The 15476-nt window shown below is 47.5% G+C and overlaps 1 protein-coding gene across 6 annotated transcripts in view; it reads left to right on the top strand.

Moving 5' to 3' along the window:
* The window catches only part of Armh1 (armadillo-like helical domain containing 1), a 39597-nt gene that overhangs the window by 6619 nt on the left and 17502 nt on the right, over window positions 1-15476 (top strand). For 2 of the 6 annotated variants that reach the window (NM_001126297.2, XM_008764051.4), the window contains 3 exons: window positions 5597-5733; window positions 8015-8242; window positions 14658-14726. In NM_001126297.2, coding sequence (NP_001119769.2) covers window positions 8037-8242; window positions 14658-14726 — 275 coding nt within the window. In that variant the 5' untranslated portion in view covers window positions 5597-5733; window positions 8015-8036. Of the gene's footprint in view, window positions 1-5595; window positions 5738-6490; window positions 6629-8014; window positions 8243-14657; window positions 14727-15476 lie in introns of those variants that run through there. The other 4 variants (XM_039110597.2, XM_039110596.2, XM_063288244.1 and 1 more) reach the window with 4 other exon arrangements.

Raw genomic sequence — 15476 nt, 5'->3', positions numbered from 1 at the left:
AGGCCAGCCAGAGATACATAGAGTGTATCTCAGTGGTGTAGTGTTTGCCTACTGTGTAAGTGGCCCTAGGTTCTATCCCCAGCACTGCAAAGAAAAATGGAGGGTTAGGTTGGGGGCGTTTGGGGCCCTTCATTCCCAGTGGACCCACGTGGTTCCTCCCTTTCTTTCATCCTCCACAGCCGCTCAGTCACTGGATCCTGTTGTTTCTTCCTAAGACATATTTCTGCTTCCAGCTTCCCCTCAGTGCCCTGAGCCTCTTTTGCTGATTGCAGGAATGGCTCCTGAGCTGACCCCCAGCTCTCGTCTTGCCCATTTTGCCCACATGTCTATCTGTGCACAGGTGCATGCCTGCCGCCCGTGGAGACCAGGAGAGAGTGTCAGATCCCCTGGAACTGGAGTTACAGAAGGCCGTGAGACACCATATAGGTGCTGGCAGTCCAACCCAGCTTCCCTATAAGAGCAGCCTGTGCTCTTAAACTGCTGAACTGTTTCCAGCCCCACGTCTTGTTTCCAAATGTGTATGTCTGTCTGTGTACAGGCGCCCATGGAGAACAGAAGAGGATGTCAGACGCCCTGGAACTGGAGTTACAAGCAGTCGTGAGCACAGGAATGGCACTCCAGGTTCTCTGGAAGAACAGCTGTGCCTGTAACCACTAAACCATCTCTCCATTCCCATCTTCCAATTATTGTAGGAAATAAGGGATCTCCAAAACAAAGTCAAGGTCATGCATGGTAGCACACACTTTAGTAGTGCACTCAAGAGGCAGAGGCAAGGGGATCTCTGTGAGTTCAAGGCCAGCCTGGTGTATGTAGTGAGTTCCAGGACAGCCAGGGCTACACAGAGAAACCCTGTCTTGTTAGAAAGAAAGAAAGAAAGAAAGAAAGAAAGAAAGAAAGAAAGAAAGAAAGAAAGAAAGAAAGAAAGAAAGAGAGAGAGAGAGAGAAAGAAAGAAAGAAAGAAAGAAAGAAAGAAAGAAGAGAGAAATGGAGGAAGGAAGGAAAGAAGGAAAGAAAAAGAAAAAAGAGAGAAGAGAGGAAAGAAGGGGGATAAAAGGAGGGGATGGGAGAGGGAGAGGAAAGAGAAGAGAAGAGAAGAGAAGAGAAGAGAAGAGAAGAGAAGAGAAGAGAAGAGAAGAGTCCTTCTGCCTCTGCCTAGGGCCCAGGATAATAGATGTGTTCTACCACACCCGGTTTATAAGGTAATGGGGTTTTGATCCCATTACCCATGACTTCATGATCCCATGACTTCATGCATAATATGCATGTACTCTACCAACTGAGCTATAGGCCAAGACCAAGAGCCTGCTCCAACTGAGGATTCCATTCTGTACGTCGCAGTTTATACTGAGTCTTTTTTTTAAGATTTATTCATTTATTATATATAAGTACACTGTAGCTGTCTTCAGATACACCAGAAGAGGGCATCGGATCTCTTTACAGATGGTTTCGAGCCACCATGTGGTTGCTGGGAATTGAACTCAGGACCTTTGGAAGAGCAGTCGGGGCTCTTAACCACTGAGGCATCTCTCTAGCCCCTATATTGAGTCTTATGAGATAGTATTATCACATCATAATGGATACTAGGACTGAAGCCCAGAGAAGTTAACTAACCAGCCTAAGACCACACTGCTGGGAAGTGGAAAATCACACAGCTCTCCAGAATCCACAACCCTAACCACTGTACTGTACTACCTACGACTTGACAGTCTTTACGCCTCTACTCACTCTCCTCTGAGCCAGCTACACATTTTATCCTCTCTGTCTAGAACACACTTTGCCTGTGTCTCCCCTGGCCAGTCATAAACCCAGACCAAACCAAACAGTGCAAGTGTCCTGTGCCTGCCCCATCAGAGCCCACTGTTGGAACTGTAGTGATTTATCTATAAGGCTCTATGTAGAGCTGAAGAGATGCTCAGAGGTCAAGGGCACTGGCTGCTCTTGCAGGTGCCTCGGGCTCATTTTTCAACATCCACATTGTGGCCAATGACTGCCTGTAACTCTAGTTCCACAGAATCTGATGCCCTCTTCTGGATTGCACATGTACCATGCACATACACATATGCAGGTGAATACCCATACACACACAATAAAAATAAAGCAATCTTTAAAACGAGGGGTGGGTGGGGGTGGGGGTCAGGAAGGATGGCCCAGTGGGTCAGGCTCCTCACCAACCCTAATGGATTAAGTCCCATTCTGGGACCCACAGAGTAGAAGAGGAGAGAACCTCTCCCTACAAGTTGTTCTCCGACCTCCACACATACACTATGGCATGCACGCAGGTCACGTGAACAAATAAATGAAAGTTGTACATTTAAAAGAAAAAACAAAAATAAAAGGCTCTGTGACATCTGCAAACCTTGTGCCCAGCAAGAACAAGAACTGCGCTCATCTCCCCAGTGATAGTTGTTCAAACAGGACTCAAGCATGCTCAGTTGCGCTCCACTATGGCGCTACATCCCCGGCCAAGTTTTAGGAACGGTTTTAAAGTCAACAGCAGAGGGGACATCCTAGGGGACAGGAAGGAACAGAATGACTCCAGAGTTACCAGCAGAAGCGAAGGGGAGACTTGATCTATGGGAAGAGTTTCCAGGACACACCTACAGACGCCACTACGTCCTCAACAAAACAAGGGGGAAATCAAGAAACGAGATGTGTTTCAGCGATGGGGAAGAACAACGGAAGGAAATCCCAAGGCGGCATTTGTTACAAGCCCCACCTGAAAGAGGAAGAGGTCCAGGACACAGCTCTCCAGGGAGAAAAAGGGACCAGCTAAATGTGGGTTGAACATTTAGGGAAAAACTACTGCTACATATGGAACATGTGTAAATCACCGCAGATAATTAGAACTAAATGATTGAGAAGAAATGGCCGTGATTGACTCTAGGTAAAAACCAAGCCGTAAGGAAAGAAAATGTAATAGTATTTTATTGCTTGACCAAAGAGTTTATTTACTTGGTCAATAATGTAAACACTATTGATTTAACTGTAAATTGTGGGAAATTATATTGTGAGGATAAGGAGGGGGAGAGGGAGGGACGGAATGCTTCAAGAGAACTAATTCCTCAGCTGCCAGAATAATAGATAATAAATTTTGTCCAAAATTGATAAATCAAGTAATAGGAGTATATCAGTTTGCTGAGGCTACCATAATAGAGCACAGACCAGGTGGCTTAAACAGGAATGGAGCTGGAGCTGAGCTTCAGAGGTTACAAGCACTGGCTGCTCTTGCAGAGAACCCAGGTTCCATTCCTAGCACCCACATTGGCTCAACCATCTGTAACTCCAGTTCCAGGGTGTCCAACGCCCTCTTCTGGCCTTGGTAGGCACTGCATACTCACAGCAGACACACATACATCTTTAAAAGAAAAAAAGCAGGGGCTGGGGATTTAGCTCAGTGGTAGAGCGCTTACCTAGGAAGCGCAAGGCCCTGGGTTCGGTCCCCAGCTCCGAAAAAAAGAACCAAAAAAAAAAAAAAAAAAAGCAGAGGGGTTGGGGATTTAGCTCAGTAGTAGAGCGCTTGCCTAGCAAGCGCAAGGCCCTGGGTTCAGTCCCCAGCTCCGAAAAAAAGAAAAGAAAAAGAAAAAAAGCAGAAATGTATTCCCTCCCAAGTCTACAGGGAGTCCTCATATCAGAGTCCTGCAGGGCAGCTGGCTGCTGGTCCCCTCTACTTCCTTTACAAATAGCATCTTTTCCTGTATCTTCATTTTGACTTTCCATATCCTAATATCTTCTAATATTTTTTAATTTTAAAACATATACTATTATCATTGGGGAGTGTCGTGTGCATATGTCATGGTGCATATGTGGAAGTCAGAGAACAACTTGCCAGAGGGCCTGGAGGTTCCTCTGCACTGGCCCTGCCCAGGGGCCACTCTAAGGGTCCCCAGCCCATCAACAACTGGTCAAATCACAACTCTCACGGCTGTGGCCTCAGGGACCCAGTGTTCGGCTCTGATGTCCCTCATGCTCCCACCAACCTCAGTGTCCCATGGTCTTTTCACCATGCTAGTGCTAGGCTGATCTTGAACTCACAGACATCTGCCTGCCTCTGCCTCTCAAGTGATGGGATTAAAAATGTGCACCACCACACCCAGCCCTGATCTCTTCTTGTAAATAAACCTTCCTATTAAAGTTGCACCTCAGTGTCCCCACTTAATCCTAGGTGCTGTTCTAAAGACCCCATCAGGGCCTAAAAGATAGTTGAGAAAGGGTTTGCCTAGCAAGCATAAAGACCCAAGTTCGATCCCTAGTGTCCATATTGAAAGAGGAGAAGGAGCAAGCCATTCTCCACTTGCTGCCAAGAATGAGATATTGACGGGGCCCTACTATCAGACTTTTATTAAGAAGCAATAGGGGTTGGGGATTTAGCTCAGTGGTAGAGCGCTTGCCTAGCAAGTGCAAGGCCCTGGGTTCGGTCCTCAGCTCCAAAAAAAAAAAAAAAGAAGAAGAAGAAAAGAAGAAGAAGAAGAAGAAGAAGAAGAAGAAGAAGAAGAGAAGAAGAAGAAGAAGAAAAGAAGAAGAAGAAGAAGAAGAAGAAGAAGAAGAAGAAGAAGAAGAAGAAGAAGAAGAAGAAGCAGCAGCAGCAGCAATAATCTGAGACATGCTGCCATTTTTGTAATCCAGCAAAAACAAAGGGGCCCGTGATGCCAATCAACCAGCAAGCCTAGCCTAGTTGGTGAGACCCAGGAGAGTGAGAGACCGTGTCTCAAAAAGCAAGGATGACATTTGAGGTTAGCCTCACCATCAGAGTAGTTGCATGTTGGCATGCACACACATGTACACACGCAGATCCTACCTCAAAGTGTAGTCGTATTCTGAGGTACTGGGGATTTGGGATTTCAACGTATGAAGTTGAGGGAAACACAGTGCAGCCCATTTCAAGTCATACGCACATTAGATATTTGGAAATGTGGAAGTAAGTACCAGAGGAGCCAAAAATGGCTGCCTGTGGCAGGAAGCGGGAATGAGGCTAGACAGGAACTGTTACTTTGATTTCATGGCCTTGAGCCAATCTAATGCCAAACCTCATGCTCCTCCCTGAGGAGTGACTCCAGGACCCTGGCGAGGCAGCATGCACTCTTGCCTCCCACAGCACCTTGTAGAGAGCCACTCGTGGGCATTCACATTTAAGAGTTAAACCTAGCTTCTAGAAGAAGATTGCTGGGCATTCCTCTAATAGTGTACTTGAACCGTGACCCTAGGAAGAATCCATCTAGAGAAGGTTAATGCTGGTGTCTCATCCCCCTCTCCTCCCTGGGATTTAAAACAGCTACTGGTCCTTGTTTCTTCTTTCTTTTTTGGTTTGATTTGTTGCTTGTTTGTTTTTTAAGACAGGGCTTCTCTGTGTTGCCCTGGCTGTCCTAAAACTCACTACATGGACCAGGCTACCCCACAGAGATCTGCTTGCCTCTGCCTCCCTAGTACTGGGATAAGCACCTGCGCCAGCCCCTCCCAGCTGACCCTCTTTTTCTTAATGCCGATTTGGCTGTGGAAGGTGTCTACGGCCTGTGACAGTTATTTTTATGTCTCTGATTACAATAGAGTTTGCCATAATCTATGGCATCCCATGAAGGTTTGGTCATTTTTTTGTGTTTAGGTTGATCCACACTTGTCCCGTCCCCTCACCCCAGCCCCCAGTTCTAGAAACTGATTGGACCTTGTGATGTCTTCCTGAAGCTGCGTGGGTGCCCTTCCCAGGAGCACAGACCCAGTGTCCTCTGGGGAACAGTGGAGGTTGGTATGTCTGTCTGTCTGTCTGTCTCAGCATGCCTCAGATTATTGCTTCCTAATAAAAGTCTGATAGCAGGGCCCCATCAATATCTCAAATACATGTGAGGAAACGTTAATTCAGAATCAATTTTAGGATGTTTCAGACTGTAAAGTCCTTTTAACTAGATCTCTGGCGAAGATGTAGGAGCACTTTATGGGACTGTAAATTTCATGTTGAGCCGTCTTTGTGAAATACACATCTCCCTACACACAAGCTGTTCCCTCCATATCAATCACGGCCGCTACAAGTAATGTTTCACAAATATTCCGTAAATCACAGAAAACCCCATGGTAATGTGAAACATGACTTTCACTTGTCTGTTAGACAAAAGAATCGCACGTGCCTTTATCCCGTCAGCGCTAACATTTGTTATGGATAATAACACCTTCAATCACAACTATTTTTGGGAAACGGGTTTATTTTAAGCCTCCCCTCCCCCCACCACCAAAAACACTCTCCCAAGGACACAGGCTCCTACAAAGCACAGCCCATTAATCCAGCTATAGAATAAGTTGTTCTTCCCACTAACTTTACTTTGAGTTGTTTTAAGAGAGTTAGAATAAATGCCCAGGTACAAGGTTAAGAAGAACTTTGCCTAAACTGATCAGTCATGGTCTCAAAAGACCCCAGTCTCCCATCCAGCTTGAAGAGGGCTCTGAGAGCCACTGAGGCTTTTAGCAAATACCTTCCCCTCCCCGACCCCCCACCCCCATCCCCCAGATCGTGTGTTTTTTGAGTTTCTGGCCTTCATGGAGATGCCAGGCACAAGAGCGCTCAACTATAAACCCAGCACTGGGTGGTTGCAAGCCAGATGTATTCCTGAAACTCGATGGCCAGCCAGCCAGTCCAGCCAAATTGGTGAGTTCCAGGTTCAACGAAAGACTTTATCTCAAAAAATCAGGTGGCAGGGCCAGGGGTAGTGGTGCACAGCACCCTGGAAGCAGAGGCAGGAGGATCTCTGTGAGTTCAAGGCCAGCCTAGTCTACAGATGGAGTTCCAGGACAGCCAAACTTATATAGTGAGACTCTATCTCAAAAAATAAAAATAAGGTGAAAAGCAGTTAAGGAAGATACCCAACATCAACCTCTGGCCTCCATATATATATATATGTCTGTACATATGTATGCACGCACACCGTCACACACACACAAACCCCATCACACACACACACCATCACACACACACACACACAAACCCCATCACACACACACACACACAATCACACACACACCCCATCACACACACATACCATCACACACACAAACCCCATCACACACACACACACACCATTACACACACACCCCATCACACACACACACACCATTACACACACACCCCATCACACACACGCCATCACACACACACACATACAATCACACACACCATCACACACACACACACCATCACACACACCATCACACACACACACACACCATCACACACACACACCATCACACACACCATCACACACACCATCACACACACCATCACACACACCATCACACACACCATCACACACACCATCACACACACCATCACACACACACACCATCACACACACCATCACATACACCATCACACACACCATCACACACACCATCACACACACACCATCACACACACACACAATCACACACACCATCACACACACACAATCACACACACCATCACACACACACAAAGGGAAAACAAACTTTTTAACTTAATTCCTGTAATTCAACATTCACAGAGTTAAACCAAGAGGTTTATCATGAGTTCAAGGCCAGCCTGCTCTACATAGCAGAACTATGTCTTCAAAAAAAAAGAAAGAAAAGAAAGGAAAGGAAACGGAAGGAAGGAAGGAAGGAAGGAAGGAAGGAAGGAAGGAAGGAAGGAAGGAAAAAGCAGACACTAACATTTGTTAGTCCTCATACCTGGGAAATAGAAGGCAGGCAGACCTCTAAGTTCAAGGCCAGCCTGACCCATACATTGTCATTGAAATAGCATCTTTCTCAGCTGCAGCTCATGCTAACTGAAATTCTCCTCCTCCTGCCACAGTGTCTGTAGGTCTGTAGGTGTGAGTCACTGCTGGGCCACCATGATTCCTTTCATCCCATTACAACCTGGCTGAAGCCTCCCTGCGCAAGTTCCTAGAGTGAGCCCCTCCCCCAGTGCTAGGGACCAACACTGCACCTTGCACACATGTGAGGTTATGGGTTCATAGAGTTCTAAACATTATGGTGCCCTGTTTTCTGTACCTCACAGTCAATCTCGGGGCTGACTGGCCATGACCTCTATAAAAGAGCAGGCAGCCATCAGCCGGCTTCTAAGTTTTTTGCAAGAATGGGACAACGCTGGCAAAAGCCTACGAACCCAGATTCTCACCACCTTCATCGAAACCAACCAAGGCAAGACTGGCCCTGAGTTGGAGCTGGAGTTTTCCCAAGGAGCCAGTTTGTTTCTCATACGAGTGACCACCTGGCTTAGAATCATGTATCCTTTGCTAAATTGGTGGGAAGCAGGACATCATCAAAAAGGGGGAGGGGGAGAGTATAGTTGAGGGAGCTTTTCTCTTGATTCCAATATTTTAGATTTGAAAATGTGGTGATAAAAATGCCTCCAAAGTCAAGAGCTCTATGAACTGCCTGTCTCCTGACTGTCTTAGTTAGGCTTCATTGCTGTGAACACACACTACGACCAAGGCAAGTCTGTCATCAAGGCGGGAGCATGGCAGCACCCAGGCAGGCATGGTGCTGGGGGAGCTGCGTCTTCATCTGAAGGCAAACAGGAGAAGACTGACCCCTCAGCAGATAGGAAGAGGGTCTTAAAGTCCTCTCTCTCTCTCTCTCTCTCTCTCTCTCTCTCTCACACACACACACACACACACACACACACACACACACACACACACTTTCTCCAACAAGGCCTCCTAATAGTGCCACTCCCTAGGCCAAGCTTATTCAAACCAACACACCTCTCAATGTGTTCTTTTTCTTACTCTGCCCTCTGTCTGGGGAGACATGGAAACTGGTGTCATCCACCCATCGAAGTGGAACTTGTTTATTCGAAGTGGAACTTGTTTATTCTACTTGGCTTGACTCTTCCTCAGGGACTTTGTTTTCAGTCTTACATCTTTTCCGTTTTCCTTATCTTCAACTTTTTTTTATCATCTTTTATCTCTCTCTCTCTCTCTCTCTCTCTCTCTCTCGCTCTCTCTGTGTGTGTGTGTGTGTGTGTGTGTGTGTGTGTGTGTGTGTGTTTGTCTTGGCTGCATGTGTGTCTGTGCACTACGTGTACCTGGTATCCTCAGAGGCCAGAAGAGGACATCGGATCATCTGAAACTGGAGTCACAGATGGTTGTAAGCCACTGTGTAGGTGCTGAGAATTGAAACTGGGTCCTCTGGAAGAGCAGCCAGTGCTCTTGACAGTCAAGCTATCTCTCCAGCCCCACTTACTCTTTTTTGTTTGGGGGCAGGATAGGGTCTTATGTCACCCAGGACAGCCTCAAAGACTATGTTGCCAAAGACGTCTGAGCCCTCTGCCTCCACTTCCCACGTGCTGGGGTCACAGACATGCATCTCCACACCTGGCATTCACTCTAAAAATGAAAATCCTAGCATCAGGGATTGGGGATTTAGCTCAGTGGTAGAGCGCTTGCCTAGGAAGTGCAAGGCCCTGGGTTCAGTCCCCAGCTCCGAAAAAAAGAACCAAAAAAAAAAAAAAGAAAAAAAAGAAAAGAAAATCCTAGCATCAACGCTGAGCTCACCTGCCCTTCCCTTTCACAGTGTAACTTGCTGAAAAGGTCACCAGGTCTCCCCTCCCCTCTGCAGTCTCTGCTCACCCAGCTCCACCGGTCCGGCCTTTCCAAAGTTTCCAGTGGTTTTCTTTTTTTTTTTTTTTTTTTTGGTTATTTTTTTTCGGAGCTGGGGACCGAACCCAGGGCCTTGCTTGCGCTTCCTAGGTAAGCGCTCTACCACTGAGCTAAATCCCCAACCCACACTTCCAGTGGTTTTCTAACTGCAAAGCCGGGTGGCCACATCCTCATTCCTTACACGACATGTGCCCTCTTGATGACATTTGTCAGTTGGCCCTTCCTGCTTCTCCATGCAGTTCTCTGGACTCTGGGGATGTGGCCCTCCTGTTTCCTCTTCTGGCTGATCCTTCTCTTCTTTGACCATCCTCCCTGTAATCCTTGGCATTTCTCGAGCCTCTGTCCCCATCTTTTCTCACTCACTCTGTTTCTCCCTGAACAATCAAATCCATTCTTTTTTTTTTTTTTTGAGCTGGGGACCGAACCCAGGGCTTTGCGCTTCCTAGGTAAGCGCTCTACCACTGAGCTAAATCCCCAACCCTTTTTTTTTTAAAGATTTATTTATTTATTACATATAAGTACACTTCAGACACACCAGAAGAGGGCATCAGATTCTGTTACAGATGGTTGTGAGCCACCATGTGGTTGCTGGGATTTGAACTCAGGACCTCTGGAAGAACAGTCAGTGCTCTTAACCGCAGATCCATTCTTATGATGCCAACATCACTCCAGCTGGAGAGCCTCCCTCCAGTTTCCTTCTGGAATCTGAACTCTTAACCGAGAGATTCCAACTTCCGACTCTACTGGTGCCTTGGGTGGACTCTCACATGTCTGGTTTATGAAAGAAGCTAGGTGAGCAGGAAGAGAACACAAAAAGAGGAACAACCTTAGTTAAGGAAATTGGCTGCTTGGCCCCCTCTGAGGTCCTGAGTTCAATTCCCAGCAACCACGTGATGGCTCGCAACCATTTCTAATGGGATCCGGTGCCCTCTTCTCATGTGTAACTACACATACAGATAGAGACTCATATATATGTAATACATAAGCAAATAAATCTTTAAAACCTCTTGTATGAGACAAGTTTGCAGTTACTGTGTTGTTTAGGGTCCTGGAGGCAGAACAGGACTGAAGACAATTTGGTTACCTTTGCTGAGGGTGAATGGACAGGGGCTGCTTGTGTTGTCTGTGAGGACCACACCATGGCTTCTGCTCTCGGTGGATTTACTTCAGACCTTCCTTTCCCTGGTGCTGGAGCTAGTACCCAAGCTGACCTTGAACTTGCTGTATGGCCAAGTGTTGGGGTTTCTATTGCCACACAAGGAAGGAGTTTATCTCACTTTACTGCTGGTAGCCCATCATCCAGGGAAGCCAGGGCAGGAACTGAGGTGGAAGCCATGGGGCAACACTGCTTACTGACTTGCTCTCCATAGCTTGCTCAACCTACCTTCTTATATCATCTGGGAACACCAGCCCAGCAGAGGCACATCCCACAGTGAGCTGGGCCCTCCCCACTCAGTCACCATCCAGGACAAGGCCCTGCAGGCTGACCAACAGCCAATCCAACGGAAGCATCTTCTCCATTACGATTCCTTCTTCCCAGGTGACCCAAATGTGTCAAGTTGACATAAAAACTAGCCAGCACACAACAATGACGTCAAACTCCTGCTCCTCTTGCCTTTCCCTCCCGAGTGCTGAAACTGCAGGTGTGAGCCCTCTCTCCCCGTCCTCTCAAGCACCCTGGTGACTCAGACCAGGTGTTCACTGGCATTTGCAGGAGCTCATTTGTGGGAGAGCTGCTATTCCTGAGAAACGTGAGTGCTTGGCTGGCTTCTGACCACATCTGACAGTGACCTCAATTATCAGCAGTCACTTTGCTGCTTTGGAGTCAAGCCTAGACCCCATTTCTCCAGTTTGTCTCAACATCTCCTGTGGCTACCCGTGAGGTGAGGGAGGCACACAATCTAAGACAAATTTCATTTAAAACTCTGATATTTTATCATGAACTTTATCTTAACTTTTTTTTGTCTTGGGTTTTATAATTCTCCCTATATCACTCTATATTAATCACTATGTCTGGCCTAGAACTCATTCTGTAGCCCAGGCTGGCCTATAGAGATCTTCTGCCTCTACCACTGAGTGCTGGGATTACAGATGCAAGACACCACACTTGGCTTTAATGTCAATAGTTTTAGTTTACATTGAAGTAGGATTTGATGAGGTCAGGAGGGAGGGAGGGAGGGAGGAAGGAAGGAAGGAAGGAAGGAAGGAAGGAAGGAAGGAAGGAAGGCAGGCAGGCAGGCAGGCGAGGCAAGCTAGGCCTGCTGGAAAGGGTCCCTAATCCTAGAACTTGGGAAATGGAAGTAGGACTGTCAGGAATTCAGGGTCATCTTCAGCCACATAACAAGCTCAAGAGTTCAATCTAGGCCACATGAGACCCCACCTATCTGAGAAGAAGAGAAGGAAAAGGAGAGAGAGGGAAGTCTGATGGATTTGATTAGGGAATTGGTTTTTGTCCCCTTTTAAGTTTCTGACTAAGTGCGTCCTCACCTTGCCTAGTTTCAGCCCTTCTACAGCAACCACTACCTCTCCATTTTCCTTTTCTCAGACAGAATCTTCCTATATATCCCAGGATACCCTCAAACACGTGCTTCTCCCGTCTCGGCCTCCCAGGGGCTGGGACTTCAGGATGCGCTGTTGCTCTGCCCACTGTCCCTTCTGAGACATTCCGCTCTCCGTCCTCCTGTCACCGTGTATGTCTGTCTGCTGCAGGGCCTGTCTGACCCACCCTGTAAGTGCTCACACTTCCACGGAACGTGCGCTGTGCTCAGTGCATTTAATACAGGGGCAATGTGCCGTCTCCTCTGTCAGATGCCTGCCAGCCAGTGCTAACAGGGTGGCTCTGTGAACCGTGCTGCTCCTCTACAGTTCGGAGACCCTGTTTCTAACCTAGAACCATCCATCACATACCTTTTTTGTGATCCTGCCATTAGGAGCAGCCCACCGGAAGTGACAGTGCATTGAGGTAGCTATCCCTCCCCCCAAGTCCTCCAGGTAGTCACCCAAGAGGACAACAAACCCACACGACGTCGTTATCTTTTGCAAAACTGACCACGTAAGCCCAGACTCTTTGTCGGTCTTGAACTTCCATAACATATCTATACAATCAATGATTTACACAATGATGGTGACACCATTAGCTGCCATTTTCTATGTCTTTAATGTTCTCAGCCCTGAGCCTGTACCATTCATAGATTATGTCCTTTGATAGCCCGATGGGCGATTTCTAAGATCCCATCTCATTGATAAGAAAAATGAGCCTAGGGAGGTTGAGTAGAGCAGGGTGTGGTGGCCAGCACACACCTGCCATCCCAGCACTCAGGATGCCAAAGGAGGAGCAGCTTAAGTTCCAGGCTAGCCTGGGCTACATAGCGAGACCCTCTCACAAAAAGAAGGGAGAGAGGGGTAAAGGGAGAAAGGAAGGAAAAAGAGAGGGAAGAGGGAGGGAGAGAGGGGAAAGAAGAGGGGGGAGGAAGGGAGAAAAGAAGAAAAGCATGTGACTAAAACAAAGACTAGCCCATGACAGGGGGAACTTGACAGATGCCAGTCAGCCTAGCTAGCAACTTAAGAAAAAGAGGCAGGAACAGGCTGAGATTGGGACTAGAGAGGGGCAAGGTAGCCATAGAGCAATGACCCTGTGGACTCACTGCCCAACCCAGGCTATGATGGCAACAGGCAGGGGAGCCTGGCTCCAGAGCAAACACTGTTTTTGCACTGAAGAGCCTTTCCTAATGAGCCAATCTGTCTCTCCTCCTATTGGCATCCTGGGAACTGGGGTGCAGCAGAGATAATTTGCCTCACCCCACTCCCCAACAAAGCACCATTACCTCCAGCCCATTACATTAGCCTTTCTCAGTCCTGGAGGCTCTCAGTCATCCTCGTGGACGGCAGTAATTCCAGCTAATTTCTTAAGTGTTCTGAGAGCCTGTGATGTGTTATGAGCCTGGTAATTGTTGACTGGTTCCCCTTCTGCTGCGGCTTGATTTCATACCTTGTATCTGAGCCGAAGCGTGCTCAGGATGCTTTATTATGGCGAGGCTGTCTGCAAAGGCTCGCATTAAAAAATAACATTAGATGCTGAGGCTGTTTTAAATCAGAGTTTAATTCCCCCCCCCCCCCATTTCCTCTTATTTCTATTAGGAAGCCATGCGATTCCTCATAGGGATAGTGACCTCCAGTGTAAAATTTTGAGCGAGTACAGAATGGAGAATTAATGATAAAGCTAATTCTTTTATTACTGTTGGTTTGATTTGGGGGGGGGGGTGGTTGGCTTTTTTGTTTGTTTGTTTTTTGTTTTTTTTTTTTTGAGACAGGATTTCTCTGTGTAATGGCCCTGCCCTGACTGTCCTGGAACTCACTCTGTAGACCAGGCTGGCCTTGAACTCACAGAGATCCACTTGCCTCTGTCTTCGGAGTGCCGGAAGTATGGCACCAGGCCCAGCTGAGGCTAATTCTTCATAGAGAAGTCTAGGAATAAGACCCAAAATACTAGCTGAGCAGAGACCCAAACAATGCATGGGCCGTGGCTCTGAGAGGCTGGCAATTCTCTTCATATACTTGGGTGTATGGGAACCTCTTTGCTCCCAAAGGAGTTTGCAGATTCCAGATGGGTGGGCTGCCCTGGAGGGACTTCTTAGAGAGCAGGGAAGGAGGTAACAACACATAGAGATACATACACACACACACACAAAGAGACACATACATATACACACTACACACACAGGTACACAGACACATAGACACACGCGCACACACACACACACACACAGTGTACTAGCTCTGCTTTATGCCCAGGGTTCCCCTCAGGGCGAAGGGCACAGGTCACCCACACGCTCAACCTGGCCCTTGGCAGTACCAGGATCAATGTAAATGGGAAGTCTGGAAGCTCTTTTTTTTTCTTTTCTTTTCTTTTTTTTTTTTTTTTTTTTTTTTTTTTTGGAGCTGGGGACCAAACCCAGGGCCTTGCATTTGCTAGGCAAGCGCTCTACCGCTGAGCTAATTCCCCAACCCGTGTCTGGAAGCTCTTTAACGCTGCCGCAGCTATATGACTGGCTTGGATTTAGAAATGATCCTGAGATCCATTGGCATCTTCTTATCTGCTGTGAGCAGGTAAGTCCCGCCCCAGAGACTCTGGGACTCAGCTGTCAGGTCAGGCTCAAGGTGTCCTTGGTATTCAGGCCACATAGCCACGGTTCTCGGTGCCAGCGGGTGTATCGAAGCCCTGGGGCAGCCAGAGGCAGCTGGGATTCTGCTCTAGTTGAGCCTCCAACCCATTGCCCACTGACCCTTCATTAGTCAGCACCATGTTGGTTGACAGTCATAAAAAATAAAAATACAAATATAAAACTACATTTTTACTAGACTTGGGGAAGGGTAATTTATTGGCTCGCTTAGCTGAAAAGGCCCAGAGGGTGGATAAATGTATTTCAGGCCTGATCAGACCCAGGGGTTTTACGATTGCCACCAGTGTTTGGTCTCTTTATTCCTCTTTTCCTCAGTCAGTCCCTGGGTTCACAGGCTCCTGTGCACTGGGGTCCTCAGGCCCTCCAGAAGCCATCTTTATAGCTCAATCACACCAGGAGAGAGACTCTGTTCTCACGGGCTCCTCTATGAGCCAGCATGGTCACTTACCTGGCCCAAAGCAGCCTTCTGAAGTCAGAAGGTAACAGCCCTGGCACATGTTTGTCCCAAGTGCACATGGCTCTTGAGTGAAGGATTCACCAAGGGACAATTAAAGTGCTGTTATGGAAAGAAGGGGACTGGAAAGAAAGGAGGGGGAGGGAAAGGGAAGGGAAGGGAGAGGAGAAGAGGTCTAGGGAAGGAAGGGAAGGGAACGGAAGGGAGAGGAGGTCTGGGGAG

This window comes from Rattus norvegicus, chromosome 5 (assembly GCF_036323735.1).
Source record: "Rattus norvegicus strain BN/NHsdMcwi chromosome 5, GRCr8, whole genome shotgun sequence".
In the NCBI taxonomy this organism is placed as follows: domain Eukaryota; kingdom Metazoa; phylum Chordata; class Mammalia; order Rodentia; family Muridae; genus Rattus; species Rattus norvegicus.
The sequence above is the reverse complement of the archived record's forward strand: the minus strand, read 5'-3'. Positions and strand labels throughout refer to the sequence as shown.